Source organism: Penicillium samsonianum (genome assembly GCF_028829775.1).
Source record: "Penicillium samsonianum strain IBT 33392 chromosome Unknown utg000004l_segment0_segment0, whole genome shotgun sequence".
Classification (NCBI taxonomy): Eukaryota; Fungi; Ascomycota; class Eurotiomycetes; order Eurotiales; family Aspergillaceae; genus Penicillium; species Penicillium samsonianum.
Window position 1 is genome coordinate 5,073,373 of NW_026643262.1, and position 25,692 is coordinate 5,099,064.

The 25,692-nt window shown below is 44.5% G+C and overlaps 7 protein-coding genes across 7 annotated transcripts; 5 read left to right on the forward strand and 2 right to left on the reverse strand.

Annotated features, from left to right (window-relative positions):
* Nucleotides 1-12: 12 nt before the first annotated feature.
* N7471_008880 (TauD/TfdA dioxygenase family protein) lies at nt 13-1,208 on the forward strand (the record flags this gene model as incomplete). Its single annotated transcript, XM_057281599.1, has 3 exons — nt 13-654; nt 742-1,062; nt 1,113-1,208. 3 exons carry the CDS (start codon nt 13-15, stop codon nt 1,206-1,208), a joined length of 1,059 nt encoding a protein of 352 aa, XP_057135859.1.
* Nucleotides 1,209-2,152: 944 nt separating this feature from the next.
* N7471_008881 (cytochrome P450) lies at nt 2,153-3,979 on the forward strand (the record flags this gene model as incomplete). The annotated part of the gene is made up of 4 exons (XM_057281600.1): nt 2,153-2,356; nt 2,426-2,868; nt 2,925-3,309; nt 3,365-3,979. The coding sequence occupies 4 exons, from the start codon at nt 2,153-2,155 to the stop codon at nt 3,977-3,979; spliced, it is 1,647 nt and encodes a 548-aa protein (XP_057135860.1).
* A 2,218-nt stretch (nt 3,980-6,197) lies between these two features.
* On the reverse strand, nt 6,198-7,445 carry N7471_008882 (DUF1996 domain-containing protein; the record flags this gene model as incomplete). Its single annotated transcript, XM_057281601.1, has 2 exons — nt 6,198-6,473; nt 6,540-7,445. The coding sequence occupies 2 exons, from the start codon at nt 7,443-7,445 to the stop codon at nt 6,198-6,200; spliced, it is 1,182 nt and encodes a 393-aa protein (XP_057135861.1).
* Nucleotides 7,446-8,806: 1,361 nt separating this feature from the next.
* Nucleotides 8,807-10,135, forward strand: N7471_008883 (glycoside hydrolase family 5; the record flags this gene model as incomplete). The annotated part of the gene is made up of 2 exons (XM_057281602.1): nt 8,807-8,978; nt 9,033-10,135. 2 exons carry the CDS (start codon nt 8,807-8,809, stop codon nt 10,133-10,135), a joined length of 1,275 nt encoding a protein of 424 aa, XP_057135862.1.
* A 1,586-nt stretch (nt 10,136-11,721) lies between these two features.
* On the forward strand, nt 11,722-12,546 carry N7471_008884 (uncharacterized protein). Its single transcript, XM_057281603.1, has 4 exons — nt 11,722-11,897; nt 11,958-12,083; nt 12,139-12,294; nt 12,348-12,546. Exons 1-4 carry the CDS (start codon nt 11,732-11,734, stop codon nt 12,419-12,421), a joined length of 522 nt encoding a protein of 173 aa, XP_057135863.1. The 5' UTR covers nt 11,722-11,731; the 3' UTR covers nt 12,422-12,546.
* Nucleotides 12,547-13,259: 713 nt separating this feature from the next.
* psoB (hydrolase psoB) lies at nt 13,260-14,534 on the forward strand (the record flags this gene model as incomplete). The annotated part of the gene is made up of 1 exon (XM_057281604.1): nt 13,260-14,534. One exon carries the CDS (start codon nt 13,260-13,262, stop codon nt 14,532-14,534), a length of 1,275 nt encoding a protein of 424 aa, XP_057135864.1.
* A 780-nt stretch (nt 14,535-15,314) lies between these two features.
* Nucleotides 15,315-17,068, reverse strand: N7471_008886 (uncharacterized protein; the record flags this gene model as incomplete). Its single annotated transcript, XM_057281605.1, has 3 exons — nt 15,315-16,400; nt 16,463-16,787; nt 16,857-17,068. The coding sequence occupies 3 exons, from the start codon at nt 17,066-17,068 to the stop codon at nt 15,315-15,317; spliced, it is 1,623 nt and encodes a 540-aa protein (XP_057135865.1).
* Between the last annotated feature and the right edge of the window lie 8,624 nt (nt 17,069-25,692).

Below are 25,692 nucleotides of genomic sequence, written 5' to 3' on the forward strand. Positions count from 1 at the left end.
CACACTTACAACATGGTTACCAACAGGTCCAGTGTAATATTCAGCCCACTACACCCTACTTTTGGAGCCGAATGCAAGGGCGTAGACTTCTCTCAGCCAGTGTCTACAGGTACCATTGACCAGATCCGCACCGCGATGGCCAAATATGGCTTCTTGGTCTTTCGCGGCACTGCCCTCAATGATGAGAGCCACACAGCCCTCGCGCGTCAATTCGGCGAGCTGGATGTCTCGACTGTGATGCGGAAACCCGGAGTGCCGTATCGACTCGGTCCGGAAAGCCTACTGACTGATGTTGGGAATGTGGACCACAATGGCAATGTCGACTCAACGACCAGTTTACGAGCGCAAGCGTTCCAGGGAAATAACCTCTTCCACGTTGATTGCTCCTTCAATCACCGTCGGGCGGGATATTCTCTCCTCCGCGCACACCAGTTGCCTCCTTCGGGTAGCGCCGGCGGGACCGTATTCGCCGATACTCGGAGCGCATATACGGACCTGAATGAGGCCATGAAAGCTCAAATCCATGACTATGTCTTGTGGCATTCCATACTGCATAGTCGAACTTTGGCAGTCCCGGATAACTGGACCTTCAAGATCATCGACTTAACCTTGGACTTGCATGACCTCCGTCGCCTTCCCTGTCTCATGATTCTAGTAGGTTACCACCTTGATCTAACGAGATACGAGACTCGATACCGGTCTGTGGCTGATAATCTGATAACCTCTATTCATCGTCTATAGCTTCTAATCACTCGCTTCCTGGGGTTTTGTGTTCGTCTGGCAGACACCACTCTGGTTTCAATGTGCTTGTTCGTCCTGCTGCGGCTCCTTCTGTTGCGCCTAGCACCGGGTCCTTTGGCTGCGCGCGCCCCTCATCGGCTGGTGCAATTACACAAATCGAGCAACCGGATGAACTTGTACATTGCGGCGCATGCATACCGTATAGACGGATGGACCAAGTCAGCTAGCAAGCCCGTGATCGAGGCTTTAATGCAGCATGCGAGTCAGGATAGATATACTTTTACGGTGGATTGGCAGAACAATGGCGATCTGATTATATGGGTGCGCAATGTCAAACCATCCGGTCCCCGGGGACAAGCTAATATCAACAGGATAACACGTGTGTAATGCACCGGTCATCCGGAGGCTCATACCAGGGACATTACGTCCGCGATATGCGAAGAGCCACCGTCTATGACTCTGCTTGAGCCCCCCAGTGGTGTTACCGGTGTATATTAGTACACTTGCCTTCCTGGGCTTGGGTTACTGAGTTAGGCAAGGAAACCAGGGGGCAATATCGCAAGAGCCCACAGGAGGGAACTTGAAAGCACGGTATACCTTCCGAGACAGTATCTCTCTCAGATTCCGAAACGCACAAACATAAGCTCTCGCTATATTTCATCAGCACTTCGGCCTCTTTATGTGGATGAAGACCAGATTTCAGCGGGTGCACCACAATCAGGCTGGGTAACCTATCGAACCATTTTTCTTTCTTTTCTTTTCTCTCTTTTTTTTATGTGTGTGTGTGTGTGCTTTTCAACAGCAGGGGGTGCGAGTATTAAACAGGAGAATTTCGCTGATAGTGATCTTGTATTGATTAAACAGATGGTAACATAGGAATCAAATACTGTTTACTAACCATGAGAGTGTCGAATTAATCTACATTCTATTAATTCTTCTTAGGAGATGTATGCAAAAATATAGACTAGCAGGACTGATGGGAGCCGGGACTTGTCATACACTAGATATGAGGCTCTTCCCTACGTTGTAGTAGTAATAAGGCTGGTGGGTGCTGAAAAGCCAATGAAAAATCTGTTTTCAAAATTACCGCTAAAAATGACTAGCGCTGCCAACCAAGGGGATAGTGTCAGGATGGATACTATGAGCATTTTAAAATTACCGAGGTCGATCCGTCCTCAACCAAATTCCCAAGTGGCGATACACCGATCACCGATCACTCAGTGGAGTCTGCCTGTGCCCCGACGGCTTGGGTGCTACGCCATAGTATGATGATTATGGATACTACTCTCCTATGAGAATTAGAATTAGCCAGGGCCAAAAATGGATCTTTTAAGCAGTAGGCATCTCTTTCTTTCCACCACACTAAACCACTTCCTTTCTTCATATTTGCATTTCAGTCGGAATCCCCATCATGGCGGTCGAAGATAGTTTTCTGGCTCTGATGGCCTTCACCCTCATTGAGGCCTACTTCCTCCAGCGAACCATGCTTGCCAATCAGTCCTTCCGTACTGTGGTGCTCAGCTCGCTAGCTGTCAATGTCTTTCTGAAGGGCCTCTATGTTATCGTTATTTGGCCGCTCTTCATCAATCCGCTGCGCCATCTACCCAAAGTTCCAGTCAGTATTACTTCGCGCGAGCATTTTCAGAGAAAATATCAAGGCCACACCACTAATAATTCCTTATAGGGCTTCATGAGCAACCTCAAGTTCTTCGACTTCCCCCGTAGGCGCAGGCCCCTGCACTGGATGACGACCATCCCCAATGAGGGCCTGATCCACCTGCATGATATCCTCGGCCAGTCCTACCTGCTTGCCACCAACCACCAAGCCCTGTTAGACGTCATGAGTACTAACAGTTATGACTTTGAGAAGCCCCGGCGTGCGCGTAACTTTATCGCCCGTATCCTGGGCTTCGGTCTAGTTATGTCCGAGGGTGCTGCCCATAAGAAGCAACGCAAGGCGCTGACTCCGGCTTTTAATATCAAGAATATCCGCGTTATGTATTCACTGATGTGGGATAAGACAAACCAGTTTTTGGAGGAGGTCGAGAAGGAGCTGAAGCTAAGTCCGATGGAGGGGACGAATCCGGCTGATGGGGAGGGTAAGCTAGAGATAGGGGAGTGGGCGAGGTATATGCTGTCCTAGACGATTGCAATAATCAGTATAACTAATTATGTTGCTCTAGTCGCTTAACTCTCGATATTATTGGCCCTGCAGCTATGGGCCGGGACTTTCGATCGCTGCAGAAATGTGATAATCCCGTGGCGCAGAGCTTTTTCCGTATTCTCTCACCCACTACTGAAAAGATGGCGTTCTTTGCGATGAATTTTATCTTGCCGCCATGGCTTGCACAGCGTGTGCCATGGCGCTTGAATAAAATAATCACCCATGAGGCCAATTTTCTTCGTGATCTCTGTACAGATATTGTCAGGGATAAGCGAAAAGCCATTGCCATGTCCAAGTCATCAGTCAAGGATCTCGAGGCTGATATACTTGGCACTTTGGTACTAGGCGGGGATTTTTCGGACTCCGAGCTGGTGGATCAGATGCTAACCTTCCTGACTGGGGGAGTAAGTTTCACTTCAATATTAAAGCAACTTGAATACACCTACTAACGCTTTTCAGCACGAAACCACCGCGCGTACTATAACATGGGCCTGCTATCTACTGACTCAGCACCCAGATATTCAGGAGCGTCTCCGTGCTGAGATCCGGGAAAAAATTCCTTACGCCAATGCCCCAATTACCTACCAAGACCTCGAGTCTTTGCCTCTTCTAAACGGCGTCTGCCAGGAAATCCTACGTCTCTACCCTACATTCCCCGCCACACTTCGTGAATCTATACGCGATACTGTAATCGCCGGCGAGCCTATCCCTAAAGGAACACGAGTGATCTTATGCCCGTACGCAATTAACCGATCTCCAGTCTTCTGGGGCGATGACGGCGAGGGGTTCTTGCCAGAGCGGTGGATTGACAAGGACAAGAACGGCAATCTAGTACCGAACAACACCGGCGGCACGTCAACCAACTTTGCGCAGATGACATTCTTACACGGCCACCGATCATGTATCGGAAAAGATTTTGCGCGCGCGGAACTGCGGTGTGCAATGGCAGGCGTGGTCGGCCGGTTTGCGTTTGAGATGCAGGATCCAACGCAGGAAATCCATATCACTGGCGTGTTAACGACTCAGCCCGTTGAGGGGATGCATCTACGGATGCACCGAGTCGATGCTTGGTAGGGTGGGTGAGTGTGTGAGGTGATTATTCGACGATGTGATGAACCACAATGTTCTGTGTATTTGGTTTACACCGCTGGCATTTGATAATGGTCATACGGCGTTGGCCTGGCAAATTTGACGAAAACCCTGGCACCGATGCAAAAAGTAAAAGTGCAATATATATCCAGAGATGTGTCCCAGTATCCATCAAATTTCATGTATGCCCCAGCCCTTCGTCCAGCATCGCTCGCGGACTCGGCACAGAATGCTAGATATTATAAACCTGTATCTATAAGATAACTCGGGTTCTGAGTTGACTTCTACCATCAGGAGTTCCTTCTAAAGCTAGCTCGTACATCTTGCTACTTGGGGATAAAGTTTCAGGGCTTGTATTTGACTCTGTTTGGCGACGTAATCGGCTTGGGACATGAAGATAAAAAGGGATAACGATGATCCTAGCAATAAGAGTAGATGTAGAGCAATACTTCTGTATGGTTTTGGCACCTCATTGTCTAATAAAAGCCAAAGTTCTGGGGGTCATGGAAGAGCGTGAGTTTACAACTGTCTGCATCAGTAGCTCCAGAAACTCACTTGGATGCATTAGCAGAGTGCCAATCGCTGGAGCGATCAAAGCAAAAACTTTCACTAGGTGCCCAGCACTACTGCTTCTCAGGTTTAATCCCATCTCTCATTTCACACTACTCCTCTACCCCATCTCGACAGCTGGATGCAATCCCCTTGAGCACTATCACTATTCCAGTCCTCTTCATCATGGGCCCGTAGATAACATTCGTATCAGCACTGAACTTTGATCCCATGGGTTCAGACGAACTTCAGTTAGCTCAGGGAGGCCAGGTTATTATCGGGATGGGGCGGGGGGGCAGTTATCCTCAGCAAAGGAAGCGCGAACATGGATCTAATCAGCGATAATGGGAGCAATTTTATCAATGGGCTTGAGCCATCCTTTGACCCTAGAACCCAAAGTGAAGGTCGCGTATCCACCAAAGCCGCCTTAGCCATTCGTATTGCGTTGGATATATTGACGCTCTAAACAGGAAATTCAAAAAAGAACTGTTGGTCTCATTGAAATCCCATCTTTCTACGTATCCATCGGAGCTACGGCCTCCCAGGCCGCAAAGTGTCAGAGAGACACCATCATTCTAGAACAAGATTGAAATAAATGCGTTCAACAAGTACAATCTGTAAATTAACAGCGAGACTATTTTTGATCGTGACTTGGGATGCGTTGGGTGCAGTGGATGTGTTGGCAATAGAAGGGCTACCAAGAGTATCTTCGACGACTTCGACGACGTAGAGCGCAGTTTCGAGGGGGGCGGGCAACGTTGAAATGAACACACAGGCCTAAGTGCGAGATCTCGCGAGCAACCCCGCCAGTGTAAAGCAGCCAAGATGGTGATCGATTATCATGGACAAGAAAGAAACCTTCTACCCGGCTACTGGGACTGATGGCTACATATACCTTGCCAAAGGTGGGGAGAAGAACGAAGTCAGTGCCCAGAGCCGTGGGGATCGGTCGAGCCCAAGTCAGGATAGTTCCCTTTGGATAGCTTGAGCCGATTCCTGGGCTTTGACCCAGACGAGTACGAGAAGACTAAATCTGGCATTGCTACTCCTCGTGTCTAGGGCGGCGAGTCTATGCCAAAGAGAAACCTATTCACGTAAGTTGAGTCTGTGCCATATACCTAATCTTCATACAATCTTGTTACTAACCCTGAGCAGGATGATGGCTCAGTTATGCCTTCAACAGAGAATGACACTTGTCGGTGTATACCTCGGTGGCTATCATCAATTCTATTATCCCACTTTCTGCAAAGTAAGTGGCACAGGTGCACAGCTTTACGCTACTAAATATGTCGTGGGAGAGGGAGGGAAACTATATGACAACCAAGACAAAGAGCAACTGGGGCAATATTTGAACTTGTAAAGTCGTTCATATTTGCAACTCTGGAGTTGCAACCGCCAAGTATCGGCGTATTCTACGCATTGACCCAAGAGTATTTCAGCCTACCCTCGATCACATGTTATTCTCCTTAATCAATCCTTCATCTTGGTTTGGTTCCCTTTGATTTTACTCCTCCTGAAATGCATACCAATCCATAGTTTCATCTTGTTCCGGTAGGTTCTAAAATACACGGCAAGCCCTCACCAAAGAACCCGAGAAGATGCTATAGTGGCAAAAAAAAATGGCTCAAGTTCTTATCACAATATAGAAACAAATTTAAGCATGCTTTCCACGCGAGTGCCCATGAATGTGTCTCTTGACTTTTTGCTTAGAAGCCCCATCCGCTCCACCCTGTCCCCAACCGGTCGGCGGGTTATTTCCAGGCAATTTTTCAAGAACGCCATCGACCAGCTCGGGAACCAGATTGGGTATGTTGCATGTAGTTGAGGCGTCATTGATGAAACCAGCATCGGCGCACTTGTCCATTCCCGAATCCCCAGCATCACAGTTATCAATGATCTTCTGCAAGACCGATTCATCCCATCCAGAGATCTATATTTGTATTAGCCAGTGGTCCCCGACAGATCATCATGTAAACGTGGAAATATATATACTCACAAAGTCACCATGAAGTGAATACCCCGTCCGATCGCCGTTACTGAGAATAAAAGGCTGCGAGCCAGTACCCTCCGTCCACAGTTCAGCAAACAGCGGCGTATTCCAATACACCTCGTAGAAGATATGAGGAACGTGGATCCAACCAAATGGACAATTCGCCTTGCCACCAGTGGTGCCCTTGCTACTAGGGAAGGCCATGTTTGTCTTGTAGTCATGTAGCCCAGCCTTAGGATTATAGCACGATGGGAAATGAATATCGGCACGTAGGGGCGACGCGTAGCCATCGCAGTTCATATGCGGGAACCCAGCGCCAGCTCCGGCATTATTTGGATCTTGAATACCGACGCCGCGGAGCCCATCTGAATCTGGTGGGTAGGAGGGTATATCGTAAGAAGAGCGGGGACATGTGAACTGGACAGGTTGAATAGCTCCCTGGTTTGTGTCGAGGACATTGCCGGCACCACCCGGGGGTGGTGTGCGTAGGGAACTGTTACCGATAAACATGCGCAGACCGACAGGGAAGGGTTTGATCTCGTCGTCGGTTGCTTCGAAGAAGTAGTAGACGTTCATGTAGAACATTGGAACTGAGAGGAAGCTGCCATTGTCGGCTTGGAAGTATAGCGACGGAGTCCAGTAGTTGCTCTTGTCGGCGTCGACGAGGGATGAGGTGCAGTTTGAGTCTATGAGGGCGTCGTCTGTCATGGTGAGATTGAAGTTGCTTCCTCCTTGGATGGCGTGCGAGTGCGTAGCTGCCTTTCCAGGGTCCATAATTGGATCCATTCGGCCCATTGTCAAGGCGCCATTGCCATAGAAATGGTTCACGGCGAAGGTACGCGAATCCTTTGCCAATGCTAACGCGAAAAAGACCGCGGAGATGACGACCGTGCAGAAGGCTTTGAAGTGCATTTTGGAAGTATATTGAAAAACTTGTTTGGAAATACTCAAAGAAGTCGCTGTCTAAAGATGCAGTAACGAGCAAGATTCCTTAGAATCTAGTAAAATGAGAGTCTGCTCAAGTACTAGACTTGAGGTAAAAGAATGGACAGATAATGTTTCGAACTCGACAGAAATAGGAAGGGCCATTGTTATATATAACACAAAGGAAAATCGCTCTCGTCCAAAGAATGGTAGACTGCAATTTGAATAGATGAAACTCGGTCAGAAATGTCCTCATTATTTGATAGTCGATACAGCAGAATCAGGGTTCTGGCCAAGGACTCCACATGCTGTCAATAGGCTATTGTTAGGCGCTTTGTTAACCAAGTAGTACTAGGAGGTCGGACGAGACTTGCCCCGGTACGAACGCCATTTATAGTTAGTAAGTATGGCTGGAAGGTAACAAAATTAGGAGACTCCATTTTGCTAAGGATGTTTCAGAATGAATTAATTTGAAACGTGGTGCTACGCCTTACGATATATCATTTACCTAAAAGGAATAGAGAATACTAGACTTCTAGAAATTATCAACTCGGTGCAATCTAATATGTCCTGCGAAGGGAACCACAAGCGGCAGGGATACTCACTAGTATATCTGAGGATAAATCATACTCCAAACACCAATATGGATTAGCGGAGTTTCGGGGCTATCATCCATTATACCTGATGGAGAGCCGTTCTTTTATTCAAACGAGTTAGCGTGCAGGCTCAAGGATCATTTGCAACACACGGGCAAGCATTCTATTGGTTACGCAGCAAGGAAACGAAGGAGCTAAGTGGAGGTAGACTGCGACAGTGCCCACTAAAGTGGAGACATCTTTAGCGTCGCCAAGACACTCGTGGGTACTTTTGGCATTATGGATACTGCCCAAAGCTAGTTATGTACATAAAATGGCCTAATAGGGTAATTTTTATATTAACTTTTGCATAATGATGGGCGATGGGCCTCTAATTTCAAAATGCCCACGGGCAATGGGCACCTCCTATTGCCCATGCACGGTCAATGTCGCAGTCTAAGTGGAGGTGCCACGCTGGAGCCCATTTTCCTAAACCAGTTACTAGCGCCTTTATATCATCTTAATAAAACCTTGACTTCACGAAGAAAACAGTACTGTCACGGTGTAATCAACAGGACGCCTTGCTGACCTTCAGTTGAGGAAAGCTAGACCGAGCGGAGATCGGGGAGATTTAGGGGGTTACTCTTGCTGCGGGGGTGTGTTTTAAAAATGGATTTGTCCAAAATCACATAAATAGGTCAACGCGACAAGGTTTCTGGGATGATATCAATAAGCTTCAGCAACTGTCCCTTGGAAATATATATCTTAGCTGCGATGAAATATCCCCTCTCTAGTGTGGCACTTTTTGCCAGCAGCGCCTTGGCTTGGCTTCCTGAGGAACGAGACCTCGCTGCTTTTAACATCTCTCGCTTTGACACACTCGAAAAGCGCTTTCAGCCCACTCTGCCTAATGGCGTGAGCAAGATTCGTGGTGTCAACTTTGGAGGTAATTAATGGATGCCTTTGTTAGAGGAAACGCCAAATTAACAGTACGCTTTAGGATGGCTCGTCAGCGAGCCTTGGATGATGAGCAACGAGTGGAACAACGTCATGGGCTGCAATGGTGCTGCGACTGAGTTTGATTGCATGAAGAACCAGTACTCTGGAAGCAACCGCGAGAATGGTAACGCCAAATTTGCAAACCACTGGAGGGATTGGATCAACCCGGCCACAGTCCAGTCCGTTCACGATGTTGGCTTGAATACTATCCGTATCCCCATCGGCTACTGGTCCTATGTCGACATCGTCGATAAGGCTAGTGAGCCTTTTGCCGATGGCAGTCGCATGTTGCCTTACCTCGACGCAGTCGTCGGAAAGGCAGCGGACCTGGGTCTTTATGTCATTATCGACTTCCACGGCGCCCCTGGCGGCCAGCAGCAAGATGCCTTCACCGGCCAGATGAACGTTCCTGCCGGTTTCTACAATGCCTACAATTTCGGCCGCGCGGAGAAGTGGCTCTCCTGGATGACAAATCGCATTCACACCAACAACGCCTATCGGTCCGTCGGCATGATCGAGGTCCTCAACGAGCCTGTCTCCCGCCACGACGGTGGTGGTCGGTACCCAGCTCCGGGCGAGGACCCAGGCTTGGTGCAAAGCTACTACCCCGACGCCCTCAAGGCCGTGCGAGACGCCGAGGCGTCCCTGGGCGTGGCTAACGACAGGAAGTTGCACGTCCAGTTTATGTCAAGCAAGTGGGATTCCGGAGATGCGCGCACCAACCCCGAAGTGAAGAACGACCTCATGACTGCGTATGATGACCACAACTACATTGGCTTTGCCCTGAGCGGAACGAGCGACCAGGGAGCGCTTATGAACAGTGCGTGCCATGACAGCCGTGTTGTGAGTGGCCAGGACTTTACGATTACTGGAGAATGGAGCATGACCTCTGGTGCCGACTGGCATGATGCCAACTTCTTCAAGAAGTGGTTTACTGCTCAACAACAACTTTATGAGAAGCCTGGAATGAGCGGGTGGGTGTACTGGACTTGGAAGACGGAGTTGAATGATCCTCGCTGGACATACTCTTATGCAACATCTCTGGGATATGTCCCGACTACTGCAGCTGAACTTGAGAAGAATGTATTCCAGCAGGTCTGTTAGTAACTTCTTGTTTGGACCGTTGACTCTACTTGCCATATAGGCCTCCCGGGCCGCTGGCCTTAGTAGATAGTTAGCCCAGCTAAAATTTACTACCTCTCTATCGATATCATTGACATTCTCTTGCCTCCGGTCCCTTACACTAATTTCCTGAAATCCCCGCTGGGGACTCCCCTAGTAGTAAAAAAGTCTATATGGCAAATGCTGGCACATATTGACCAGTTAATATAGAGGCCTTAAGATGGTATTTTATTTTTAATAGATATTACACCCCCTTATCTAAATGAATGTGGAACTCGTTTATTTCTATCTATTTTATTAGATTTGTGGTAGTGGTTAGTGTTACGGACATGCTAGTCTCCAATCACAAGTAGAGACCTGACAGCGTAGGGGGAATTGAGGGTGATTTTCTGGCAGGTTTATGGGGACGGTGAAGTGGATTCCGCTTCCGGGTGGGACCATCCTTATGGAAGTAATCCTTACTAGTTAGTCCTTCCTGTCGAATACTAAGATTGAATACATGGTGGAAACAGGGTATTTTACCCTGAATTTGGGTAAACCTATTGGGGCCCCAATATAGTGCAAACTAAACAAATATAAGTAGAAAAGTATTTTATACTACTAAAAAAGTATCTTTAAAAATGCCAAGACTTATATTTTATATATTTTATGAATTTTTATACAAAAATGGGTTCAAATGGGTTATTATTGGGTTATTGGGTTTAACCAATTAGGTTTTGGGTTGGGTTGGGTTATAGAGGGCGGAACCCAAAACCCAATGGGTTGGGTTTTGGGTCGGAGGCTCCGACCCAAAATGGGTTCTGCCGAAGTCTAGTCGTAAGCTATCCATAATCATTTACTATTAGCAGTCACGGATGGAATATTGCCCGGACGCTTTTCGGGAAGTCTAATTAATGCTAAGCCTTCGGACCAATGATTTACAATTCTGCCCCGCAGACTAGATCGACGCACCGAAAAGGAAAATAGTGCAATGAACATGAACCTTATTATATTTGCCTGCGTGAGGATGACCGTATAGGACGGAGAATTATGAAAATTGCCTAGGTTTGCGTTTATAGAGTAATTTGCCTCCCTTCTCGTCCGTTGATGACTAGGTATCCTACATTGTAGTAGACTGAGCATTGGTTCCAATGCACTAGACCCTTAGAAGGTAGGCTAATACAGTAATACAGCCAGGATGGCCAAGATGGCAACGAGACAAAAAGCACGATCCTGATTGCGCTCTAGACCCTGCAGAGAGGCTTACGAGCGGCCGAAGATATCGCGCAAATCACGGTGCCAGCGCATTTTATCCTGCATTATTCATACTAAATCTGACTATCGGTAGCAACGATTCCATGGGGACCATAATCACAGCATTCATTTTGTTTTTTTGTTTTTTGAACGCTATGTAACCGTAGCATTGCATAGCAGGTCTTATTGCGGGGTAAAGTCGGGATGAACTTGCCGTGATGATGGGCCATTGGTATCTGGCGTTCACGCGTAAAGGTTTGGCTGTCTTTAGTATGGCGATTCTTGTATAAAAGCATGGATACTGCTCGAACTTCCAGTCACCCAACCCATTGCTTCTCTAACAAAATGAAGTGCAGCATCACTGTTCTCCTTGGCACGGCGTTGGCCGGCCTTGGCGCGGCTTGCTCCACACCGGGCAACTTTATCATTACCTTCTACGGCTACCCAGACAATGACCCTCCCGGACCCGGTACCGCCCACAATTGTGGAGGCCGGAACTACGTGGCTGGAGGTATGCCGCCTCCACAAACAGATGTTGGTTCCCTTGACTCATGCATGATACGTGTAATAGGCTCCGGCACCTACAATGACCCCGTCACAATTGCCACTGCTCCTGGCGAGCTCAACGTCTGCGAGATTGTCTATCTTCCGCTGCTCGCTAAGTACGGTCGTTACGAGGACAATTGTGCCCAGTGTAGTGAGTATACGGTTCACTCAATACTTCAACAAATTTGTTACTGACCGGTCTGAAGCCGTCGACTATACGAACGGCACACCTCACATTGACATCTGGACCGGCTCATCTACCACCAGCGGCGGCCAGAACCAGATCAATTGTGAAAACAACCTCACCCTAGGCGGCCGCTATTCTATCGTGCGTAACCCACCGACCAATTACGGCGTCAACAGTGAGTCCTTATTACTCTATCGACATGTTTAATTTCTCGCTGACTCATTCCAGCTGCTTCTTTGTTTGTGCCCCCTAGCACCTGCAATACGCAGAACGTCTACCCAACCAACCCGGCCCATTGCTAGACGACCGATGACATAGACCGTACGTGGTATGAAGAACATAGCCTTTATAAATATACAATGGAATTTAGGTGTCGCATGCTCTCATGGTAGATGATCATGAAGCGCAATGTTCTAGAGACCGTCTTGTCCCGAGGCCAAACCAATGAGAGAGCCCACGACCCATCTATGATAAATTTATATTGCATAGGTTCCTTAGCTTCCGCTTTACCCCCCTAGCTATTGATCTCATCTTCTTCCTACTATTGTATAGAGAGAGCAGCCCTAGTAGTTAGAGTTGTAATATGCTGTTTTCGAGCCTGGCGAATTATTCGGCGCCCCGAGAACCAGTGTGGGAGAACAGATCCGCCGGTTTTAGCGAGAGGAGGCTTCGAGAAAGGCCGGAGTGCGTTCGCTTGGTCGACGCCGCACATCAAAGAGGCAGTGGAAAGGACCAAAGGGGCCAATCTCAGGAGATTGAGGCCGAGGTTGTGGGTTTCGATTGTCATGGCGTAGTGAGTATGGGTGTTCTGCGGATACTAGACTGCTGACACTTGCGCGTAGTTTTATTTAAGAAGTCCCTGGCCATTATCATACGATCCGATCTTAATCTGGAATTTTCTTTTGCACTTTCTGTCACTCGAAAAGAAAAGGTTTCGGGGATGTTATGAATGCACCCGAATTGATTCGGCGAGGATGGATGCCGAATCGCCAATGGCCCCCATCCATTAATCGACACGAGTGCAAAACCATGAGAATCTTATATAATCAAATGATATAGCCCTGGAGGGAATATGTTTAAAATGTCACGCGCTGACTGCATTCTCAGTGTTGTCATTCCGGTTTCGACTTGTTCTCCAGAATGTATCAATTCTTCAAAGACGCCTTCTTCAACTTCGAACTCGTCCGCTTGCTCGGATCCACAAGCTTTGGTGGATGTGAAATTGGTGAAGCACTCGAGGCCCTGCCGGACATTCGAGAACAAAATCCAGAAAGCTGGTATAATGCGTGGTCGAAGGCAGGGTTGCGAGCAGAAAGACTTGCCCACGAGGCAGAGCAGCAAGGGAACCGAGTCGCCCGCCATAAAGCTCTGATGCGTGCCTCCAACTACTTTCGCGCCGCGCAATTTATGCTGAACTCTCGACCTGACAAGCGCATTCTTGATACTGCGGAGCGCTCGGTTCACAATTTCAAACAAGGCATACGTCTACGGGAAGGACCCGTATACGAGATTGAGATCCCGTACGAGAGCATTCGTCTGTCTGGTTATCTATACCTGCCTCCGGCCTCTAAGCGTCTACCGGGTGGGAAAGCCCCTATCGTCATAACGACCGGTGGCTTAGACTCGACTGCCGAAGAGCTCTATCTCGTTGGCGGAGCATTTGGCCCGGATCTCGGGTACGCGGTACTCATATTTGAAGGACCCGGCCAAGGCATTGTTCTACGCCGAGAAGCACATTCATATATGCGACCTGACTGGGAAACCGTCACAGGACCAGTTCTGGACTTCCTTTACACCTTTGCCACACAACATCCTGATCTCGAGCTCGACCTAACCCGAGTTGCTCTCCACGGCGCTACCTTGGGAGGCTACTATGCGCTGAGAGGCGCAGCCGACCCACGAATCTCCGCCTGCATTGCCGTGGACCCGTTCTATTCCATGTGGGAAGTGGCTATTACCCGCCTGCCAGCTCCTTTCATTAATTCCTGGACGTCAGGCTGGCTGAGCGATGGGGTCTTCAATGGTACCTTGGGCCTGCTTTCCAGGTTCAACTTTCAGCTTAAATGGGAGTTGAACCAAGTACAGTGGGCCATGGGAATGAAAACTCCAGCAGATGCTATGCGACGAATGCAGGACTTTACGCTACAAACCGCCGATGGTGGTGAGTATCTTCACCAGGTCAAGTGTCCTGTCATGATTACCGGCGCTGCAGCATCTATCTACGCGACAGAGGATCCTAGTGCAAACAAGATTTTTAGCCGATTGAAGCATCTTTCCGAGAGTCAAAAACATCTCTGGGTTGGCAAGGATATAGCCGAGGGGGGACTCCAGGCAAAGGTTGGCGCTTTTAGCTTGGCGCAGCATCGGATCGTTGCGTTTCTGGATCGGCAATTTGGGATTCACCGGAGCATATAGTTGTATAATGTCACGGGAAAATATTTACTCGCAGAAATTCACAATACAAGACACATTTTGCTTTCCCTTAAAGATTTGAGGACCGCTTTGACTTTGTAGAAAAAGAAAACAGCCGGCGAATTACTTACCACCAAAAAGTGCCTATTTCAGGCCCTTTTTTCTCTATATATTTATAGAGTAACTTATTTTCAAATCATTTTTATGGTAATTATTTGCCAATTCTAAAAGCAAGATATATATAATTTATATCTGTAAGTACTTTTTGTATCGAGCTGCTAATTTTTAAAGTTTTGGAATCGATTTTTGTCAAAAGTTAACTATGGGGCTACTATATATAATTGAGGTTCAATTTAGAAACTGGAATTTATATAGTTCCCACTCAACAGCTATTTATATTAGGTGATTCGGAAGCAAATATTTTGTTAATCTGATACAAAAAATTTATTACTATTTGAATTCGTAGAGGAAAATAGGCCTGAAATCGGCACTTTTTAGTGGTAAACAGGGCAGTGGGTAAAGACTCATAAACAGGGGGTGTAGGCCAAGCTCACGACAAGGATTTGATGGCCCCGGGGCTTCATTGGTTTTAGTCTTCGCTAGAAACGACTTTCACATGATAAAATTACAAATAAAGTCAAATTTCCCGTTCCTTAATTATGTGTCCTTTGTACTCGGGATTTGAACTTTCAAAACAAGATCTGCGATTATATAGAACCAGTACCGAAAACTTCACTCTCTAATTTATCCAACCCTTCATCTTCAATCTTCAAACTCCCTTGTCTATACCTCAGCGGCGGTTTCCTTTTCCTTGCCTTCCTTCTCATCCTTGATTCCATACTCCGTCTCCAATTCGGTCCGTAGTGTCATCTCCTTCTCAAAGAAGGTAATGATGAATCCCAGAGCAGCAAAAGCCAGCGAGACATACCAAACCAGCTTCAGGGTATCAGTGTACACACTAACTACCTCCCGTTGAACTTGAGGAGCAAGTGACTTAATAAAAGTTGAAGAGACGTGAGAGTAAGCTTCTGCACCCGCAAGTTGCGCCGAAACAGCGGGGTCTGAAATACGGCCCGACAAGCGCGCGAACTCGGTGTTGAAAATAGCAGCTGGAATTGCAATTCCCCAGATAGCACCGTAACTGCGAATAAACGCCCATGTCGCCGTCGCGAGTCCAACATCCTTCTCTTCTAGGGGAGCCTGCACTGCAGCTAGAGTGGTTGTGAGCAGAAGACCCAAGCCAATTGCAGTGATGATTTGGAAAATGATCCACTCTGCTGGACTAGAGTGGGCATCGAAGAGAGTAAAGAGACCTAATCCTAGGAGAATCACAGCCGTAGCGACGATATGGATAGGCTTATAGCGGCCCCATTTAGTAAGGAGGCCACCTGCGACAATGGCAGTCGGCACGGCGAGAATCACACTAGGTAGAAACTGTACACCGGCGCGAGTGGAGGTAGAAAGCTTCACAGCCTGGAAGTACACCGGTACAAAGTAGATCACCCAGAAGGTAAGCATATTATGGATAAAGGATACAACCAAGGCAACGAATGAAGTACGGTGTCGGAATATGTGTGGTGGCATCATAGGTTCCCGACACCATGGACTGGCCTCAAACGCGTGGAATAGAATCATACCAATGAGACCGAGAACCAAACAGACGATGATCCGCCAGTTTGACCAGGCGTAGGTAGTACCGCCCCAGGTGAGAGCGAGGAGAATAGAGACGATAGAAGTCATGAGAAGTGCGTTGCCAATATAGTCGATCCGCTTGACTTTTTCTTGCCATGGCTCTTTTTGGTAGTTGACATGGAGAAAGAAAACCAGGCAGATGATCGCCGTTCCGCCAATAGGAAGGTTGAGATAGAACTTTGATCAAACCGTGTTAGCCTTGGCATTCTCACAGATATAAACGGGGTTTAGATACTTACAACCCATCTCCAGGAACTATGCTGTACAATAACACCCCCAATAAATGGACCAAGGGAGGTGCCGACGGCGAACACGGCGAAGATCATACCCATGAAGTTTCCTCGCTCGCGCAATGGAAGCATATCGCTAACGATCATATCGATCATTACATTGATACCGCCACCCCCAATTCCTTGGATTGATCGCCCAGCAATCATCATGGGAGAATTGATCGCGCCGCCGCTGATGCCGCTGCCGAGGACGAACAAGGCCACCGAGCCGATCATCAACCATCGTCGACCAAAGAAATTCGCAGTCTGTCCGAAAAGGGGCTGAAAGCAAGCACTTGCCATTGGATGTATTGTTAATTTATTTTCTTCATTGACTCGGGTTGAAAGATGGTATGTGACTTACCTCGTCAAGAAGAAGGAGTTGACAAACCAGACGTAGTTCTTGCCTGCATGCAACTCATCCGCGATGAACGGCAACGCGGTTGACGTGACCGTTGACTCGACCGCAGCTAGTAGGATTGACACGCATAGTGATAAGTAAATTGCCCAGAAGCGCCATCCTCTACCCTGCTTCTTCTCGACAGACTGGGTACTAGTGTCCGAAGCATCGGACATGTTGACGTTGAGTACGGAGCACAAAGTCAAAGTTGATTGAGAAGTACGGAAGCCAGAAATCGAAGTTTTGATTGCAGGAAATGGCCATGGTCAGAAACTGATTTCAAAGAATAGGAGGTCTCTTTGTCAACATCGCCGATGCCGAATGGGTTCGGTCATTGTATAAGTCAACTTCCCCATTGGGCGGTCTGGCTTGTGATTGGTCCTAGGTCGCCGAATATTTGGTAAGCTAGATCTGAGTACAGATTGTGGGGTCGATCGATCCATGGATACATGTGTAGATATTGAGATGTGCTTCAGTCTTAATGATTGTTAATATAAAGGGTTCCAAGGAATTTGTAGCAGTTCATCCGCTGATAGCCCGCAATCAAGTGTTTATTCGACAACACTACTGGGGCCTGGAAATAGTATATCGATGATCAATTGACCCCCTAGTCTGCCGTTTGTCTATTTACCAAGGGATCCCGACCGCACGCAGCTAGCAGCGCCATGCATATTTGAGATTGCCGCGAGAAATCTACAACATTTTTGGGCTCAATATTTCAGAACCATCAATCTCGAGTAGACGCATTTCAAGAATCAACCACGATCAGCAATTGATAATGGACGTAGAAATGTCTGTAGATAGCATGGGTTTGCATAGTCACGGCGATAGCATTTTGCAAAACAAGTATGTACATAGGGTGGGATTGGTTGCTCTAATACCTTACCCTTGCAGCGCTATTGTACCTAGTACTGGACCTTCCCGGGCGCGGTAACGCAAAGGGGAATGCCCAGGTGGAAGCAGCAAATCATTGAACTCCGAGGTCGTAGTAAGCCTCTTTTCTATTGCATTGCATTTACACTTTCTATAGTGATCCATGTGCGTTAAAATAGGTTATTTAGAATTCTCTAAATGCGCCGATTAATGATGGTCTTATTTACTAACTTTGGAAGTACATTTTTCTTTCTCATATTTTAATGATTAGGTAGTGTGAAAACATACATACATATATATGCTTCTACAGTCAGTCACCTTAACAGTCAAGACCGTTGTGATGTGCCCCCGGGGCCTCCTAATTTACACCTTTAAAGGCTTACTTAAGTATGTGGTTTTCCGACCAGGTTAAATCATTGACCATCCATGGATATATGTTGGGGCTGCTAACTATGGGAGAGAGAGAAGAAGAAGAATCATGATCTATTCAATCTATCTGAAGCAGGGGATTTATACCCTGCCAAACAAAGGCTGTCATCTAACAAAGACAGGCTCAGTCTGCAAACATATGGAGGCATCAATGAGATGGCTAGACAAAGGCATCAATGGGATGACCGGCATAGTCCAACAATATATATTGTTGAGAATCCAGGTTAATTCTCAGTAATTAACATGGAGCTTTCAACGCTAACCCTAATTCGGCATGCTCTATGCATTACGAATCACTATGCAACCCCCATGCCAAGAACCTCGAGGTCCTACAGAATCGAGATTAGCGCGTTGATGCAGCTTGCCGTCTACACCACTAATTCCTGTATACAACCGCCAGTTTGTTGTATCACAGGGAGTCGTTTCAATTCGGGCTGCATTCAGTGCTATCACTGCTTTTCTTTCTGTTTCTATTACAAATCGATGGATTCCAGGGGAGGAAGAAGAAGCCTATAAATATGGGCTTCTTTCTATGTATGAAGAGATCAGACAGTTTTACAATTCCATTTCTGGCACTATATTCATAGTTCCATTTATCTTTGCAAAAGATACACCATCTATTTTACATGCTGTATAGTCCCTCAGTGTACTATTTCAACATATATTTAATCATATAATATGGTGTCAGAGCACCTAAGCCTTTGTACAAGCGGATGAGGTCAGGAGGGAGGCGCTGCAGGGACTACGAGTAAAAACACAATGGTACTGGGGACCACTGCTTGTATTAGTTTACTTTCATATCCAGCTCTCTGGCTTCGGGCAGAAGATCTAGCGGTTTTGTGGCAACTCTGGTAGGCCCGCCAATCTCGAAGTAATCATCAAAACTCTGAAAGTGGCTTCAGTGCATGACAGCGTGTACAAATAATATATACCATCACGGGAAAGAAGCTGAGAACGGTTAAAGTCGATATCGAGATAGGACCCCGCATTTCACATGGAATTGTGGCCGGAACAATGCTGCATACAGATCGAGTGCCACGTTTTCCATACATCGATCAGGTGCACGAATTGCAGCATCGAATACATACATGTAATTTATTGCATATCTACAGACGCCTTACGGGTAGGGCAGTAGAGGGTCCCTATGGCTCTACGAAACAGGACGCGCTAAGTTATGCAAGTCTGATCCTGAACGGAGATTGTCGACGTAGACCCTGGATATTGATTGCGATTTCGGAAGCGAAGCGAAAGCGAATTACGTATTCCATAAGTGTTGCCTTCTGTTGATGTCACGTGTATAACGTGATTTGCTCATATTATGGCACCAATACCGCCCTACAAATCTCAGGGTTAGCAGCGTCCCCCAGCAAATATCCCATAAATCATTTTCCACCCCAGATTTTCCAAGAGAGTTTACATCAAGGTTAAATCCCGCCTTTTCCACTTTAACCGGCCATAAACATATTTTTGGTCAGATTCTTGAATACATTTCATATCTTCAGTAGCAGAAAATCATAGAGACGTAGGAAATTTCAAATAGTTTCCAAATCATTTGAGATAAAAGAGAGTATCAATATACGGAATGACCAGAACATGTATAAACAATAGGAATTTTGAATGGGTGTCTTTCGGGTCAGTTGTGCAAATTTACGTCTTAGCGGGGAATTGGGGAATGCCCATAGGACTTGAAGAGGTCTACTTCCTTCACCAAAAGGGCTGAAAGGCATATGAGAGACATTTGTCTATCAACACGTTGATACCAGACTAAATCGAACAATCTCATTCTTTTTATTTCTGCTTCGGCTTCTCAAGTGAGCAACTAATAGAATGTGCTAGGCTTTCTAATGCAACTGATGTCAAAATAGGTTACTCTTTTTATTAGTGTTATGTTGGTGAGGCTATACTCGACCTAACGCACGGCCCAACTCCCTCCGGGGGAGTTAGGCCGCACTGGCCTAATGCAAAAACTAGTCTAATGCAAAACTTCATCTACCCACCATTTTAAACATCTCTCTACTACCCTAAAAATGCCTTTTTCTTCTCAAAATTTGGAGGATCGCCTTAGTAGTGCTATTGAAGCCTACTATATAAGTAAGAAGCCTGTTCTCTTAGTATTGGCGCGGGAATTTGACGTTCCATACTATACCCTAAGGGGTCGAATCCACGGTCGCACTTCTCGAAGTAGTCGTACTGGTCCCAATAAAGCCCTAGAACCAGATCAAGAGAAGGCATTAATGCTTTGGATTAACACTTTAAATGCTGTAAATGCACCACCAACCTCAAATATAATCTATAAGTGCGCAATTGATATTCTTCGGCGCTATGATCCAGATCGGTAGCTCGGTAAAAATTGGGCGTATCGCTTTATTAAACAACTACCTAAGAAATATACCTATATCAAGTAAAAACCTATGGAAAAAGACCGGTTAGAAGTAGTTACCCCTAGCTATCTTACTACCTAGTATACTCGCCTAGGTGATACTATTTAGCGGTTGAAAATCGGATCGAAGAATATCTATAACTTTAACGAAAGCGGCTTCAAAATTGGCGAAGGAAAACCCCGAAAAGTCGTTTCAATTAAGGCTAGTCAATCTACTAGTATTAGAACTAGCGGGCCTAGTGAATCGCTTACTTTAGTTGAATATATTGCTACCGATAGCTAGGTAATGCTACCTTAGTTTTTAGTTAAGGGTGAATTCTATATAGAGAATTAGTATAGGACTACTAACCTCGCTAACGACTATTAGGTTATTCCTACACCTAATAGTTAGACCGACGATACTATAGCCTTTCAATAGCTTTAATCATTTGAAGAAAGCACTAAAAATCGCTATATAAAGACGGGTTTTCGGCTTCTTCTTATAGATAATCATAGCTCCTATCTCACCTATAAATTCATCAAATTCTGCGAGAATAATCTGATTATTCTATACTATTTTATCCTATATATAACGCATATATATTATCCGCTTAACGATATACCGTTTTAGGTGCTAAAACATTATTTCGTAAGAATAATAATGATATAGTATAGTGGGGTGGTTTGGTAAAGCAAAAATCGGACTTTTTTTCTAGCATCTATAGGGTTCGGAACCAAGCTTTTAAAAGCCGTATAATACGCTCTAGCTTTAAAAGATACGGTATCTATCCTTTAAATACAGATGCTACTTTAGAGAAGCTAGGTTAGAATGACGATCCTAATCTTCTAGAGTCAGTTTTGTTACGAGCCAGTTCTTTGAACAGAAAGAGTGCATTCAACGAAAATACTAAGTACAGAGAGAGAGAAGAGAAAGAAAAAGGGGATTGGTTGGCCCAAGGCCTTTTGTGGGGCCTTGGTGCAAAACTTGCAAACACCATCCTCCAAGTGGCTCAACCTGGCAGGCGGTCAGCAACGGCAGAACTATAGTCGTCAACTCTAGATCGTGATATAACCCCCGGCTAAGAACGCATTTAGTCCCTAAATGCCGGTTTGTCATTATCAATGTGATCATCTAGGAAGTTGTCGTGCTATACCGCTTCGATCCATTCCTACAGACGTAGGGGAGGGCCCGGTTTCATTGGGTATTGATCATAGAATTCCTATAACTTCTACGGTGTATGCTTGAAATTGCTAGTAGGGTACCATTATAAGTCCACGTTATGATCCAGCCACTATACTTGGTATTATAGCTTCCGGTAGTGAGTCCTCGAATCAAGTATTTTCTCGACTTCCCACTTATCTTCTTCGTTGATTTCTATCGGTAGGGGAGGATTAGGATGTTGTCCCTTTAGTGGTTTAGTTATTACAGCCTTCTATAGTTTGCTCGGGTTAAAGATAGGGTGCACTCGAATTAAATCAGGTAAGTTAAGCTTATACGAGTTCCCGACTTTCTCGATAATCTTATATAGGCCACTAGTTAAATAAGCTAGCTTCCGGCTCGGCTAAGTAAGGTGCTAGTCTTTCGTCGTAACGAAGATATAATTATCTATACCGAAATCTTCTTCCTATCGATACTTATTCGCCTACTAGATCTATAATTACTAGGATTTGGCAATTTGCTCTTTAGTTTCTTTCTAGATATCCTATAATCGAGATAGTATGCTCGCTATATCCTACTCATTCTATATTAAAGTGTTTTAATCCCTCTAGTTAAATGATATAGTTGGTTTATATCCCCACTTAATAAAGAATAGGGATCGTTTTATTATATCTTAGGAGAGGATAGAAGCTACGAAGTTAACTATCGGTAGGATTTCTAACTAGTTATTCTGGTTATATTCGATATACGGACGTAGTCTTTAAGCTATATATTGGTTTACGATCTCACTTTGACTGTTAGTTAGGGGATAATAGGCTATAGATAATTTTCTCTTAATCCCGAGGATACGATAGAACTTAGTCTAGAATTCCGAAATAAATTAACCTCCCCTATCTAATATAATTGTTTCCGGAATGCCTATAACCCGAATAATATTATCGATAAAAAGTCGAGCTATCTTCTTCGTATCTATATCCTTATAATAAGGGATAGATACTAGTCTTTTACTTAGACGGTTAACCACTATAAAAACTGCGTTATACCTATAGCGATCTTTTAGGAATAAACGAAAATCTATTAATATATACTACTATAGGCGATCTAGAACTAGGAGAGGATAGAGTAGTCTAGGGGTCTTATCTCTCTATATTTTCGTTCGTTTATAGAGTAAATAGTTATTAATATATCGTTTTATATCGGTAACCTAACCTAGCTAATAGTATCGGTTAGAGATCAACTTTTTTAACTTCTTAATTCTAGGGTAGGCTATTAATAGTTGACGATATATATCGTCTAGTAGTCTTATATATAAATCCTAATAATCTAGAACTTCTAGTCGACCTTTATATAAGAGCAATCCTTCTTATAGAGTCTATCTCTTATTACTAGCTTTAGTAATTTATCGGAACTTATTAAGTTCGACACTTTAACGGTTTACTTCTTTCACTCGCTTAGTGATTTCTTATATCTATAAATCTTCTAGATCGATAGGAACTAAGTTAACTAGATAAACACCTTCTTCAAGATAGTCTTTAGGTAATATAGTAAACTATCGGCTATTATCGGTATAGGGTAAATCCTTCTATAAAAGTACGTCTATAATAATATTCTTCTTCCTAGGGCGGTATTTAATTAAGAAATAGAATTACGAGAGGAATTCACTCTATCTTACTTATCGTTAATTTATCTATCGAGTCGTTATAAAGTATTCGAGAGACTAATAATTAGTGAGGATTTCGAAACGATCCTTCCGTGAAAGTCCTTCTAGTTCTAGTCGCCATTCTTATAAAGCGCGGATAATTACTAGTAGTTTCTTATCCTATACTTTATAATTTAACTTAGCCGGTTATATTGTTTTTAAGTAGAAAGCCACTAGGTGCTAAAAGTCGCTTTCTTTATAATATTAGGATAGGACTACACCTAAAATACCGTTCGAGGTATCTATTTTAACTCTTATATATCGAATCGGATCGTAATATCGAAGAACTAGTGTATTAACTAATTTCTTCTTTAGAAGTAGGAACGCGTCTTTATAATCGGTGGACCATTCGAACGGAATATCTTATCTAGTCAACCGGTGTAAAGGCTTTAAAATAGCGCTATATCCCTAGATAAATCGACGATAGAAGTTATAGAATCCGAGGAATAACTATACTCCTTTTATAGTGGTAGGTGTTATCTATAATTAAATCACCTTAATCTTCTTAAGATCAACTATAATACTATCCGTGCTTATAATAAACCCTAAGAACTTAGTCTTACTTATTAAGAATTCACACTTTAGTAGTGCGACTTAAAGGCCTACTTCTTTTAAACGTTAGAGCACTTCTCTAACTTAACGACGATAATCTTATATATTCTCGCTATAAATCAAAATATTATCTACGAAGGCGATTATATATTTATTTATACACTCTCTAAGAACGTTATTTATAAATCTTTAGAAGGTCGCTAGACCATTTATCAATCTAAACGGCATAACTTTATACTTAAAAGACCCGTATCTTATATAGAAAGTGGTAAGTTCTTTAGCCTTCGGAGTTAGACGAATCCGGTAGAAACCTTACTAAATATCGAGTTTTATAAAAATCTTAGCTTTACTAGTTCGCTATAGTACCTTATCGATTAAAAGTAAGGGATAATAGTCTTTCTTCGTGATTACGTTTAACCTTCTAAAATCTATATAGAAGCGAAGTCCTCCACCTAGTTTTTTAGCTATTAAGATCGGCGATATATAGGGAGCTAAGCTAGGGACGATAAAGCCTTTTTTTAAATTATCGAGTATATATTTTTTCGCTACCTTTAACTCGTCGAGAGAGAGTTTATAAAGAGGATAATACCTAGGTATAGCTTCTACCTTAAGAATAATATCGTGATCTACTCTAGGTCTATAGGGTGGTAGTTTATCGGATTTCTTCTTCGAGAAGACTTCGGCTAAATCGTGGTACTCTTCTAGAAGAGCCTATAGGATTTCTTCGATTTCGGGATCCTTAATTAGGGTGCTCTTTATATTAATAATATAGTTAATCTTATAAAGTGAAGTGGTAAAGATTTCGACTTCTTTATCTATCTTTCCTTTTTCTTAGAGACGGTTGAACCCCGTACGTCTAATAGCACTTATATCGATTGGAGGAAGCTCCTTATTTAACTCCCTATCTCTAGAAGTTATCACCTTAACTTTATCGTTTAAGTTTCGAACCATTTTCCTCTATTCCTCCGTTTACTAATATCCGTACTAACACTCTCTAGTATATCGAAATTCGCTCTTCTTAACTATTTTTTAGTCTTTCTATTTAAAGAGACGATCTCGTCGATCTACGTCTACTTAATAAAAGCTATTATACTTAGGCTTCTAAAGTATAGTAGTTAGTGTTAGAACTACTAACTTACTCGCTATATTATCGAAAAGAGTCTTCTTATCCGGCTAAATCATTCGGTGTTAACGATAATCAAGTAGGATATTATATTCTATAAACCATTTTCGACTAAGGATTATATCGTATCTTCCTAAGTCCGTAAGGAGTATAGGAACCTATCGTTATATTCGTCCGTCTATATAAATAGTGAGAAATATAATATAGGTAATCGGTTCGCTAGGGGTTCTGTCGAAGCCCTAGACCGGACATTTTTAATCGAGTCGTTCTACTTAGATTTTAAATCGCTTTCTAAGTAGTAAAATCGTTACTAAGTTTATAAAGATATAACCATTTACTCTAGTGTCACTAAATGCTAAAATAGAAAAAGAGTGTCTATTATATATTAGTTAAGTGTTAAAAACTAAACTATCTCTAGGACCTCCGATTAACTTTTATAAATCTAGCGAGTAAAGTGAGACCTTACGACCACCTAGGTAGGAGACTTTATCTAGGCACTAGCTTTTCCCTAGTCGTCTTCGAGTTCTTAAATTTCGACGATATATAGAGTTAGAGTGATAGCCGCGACTAAGGTATTCGACTTCTTCTTTAGGCATTCACGAGTTA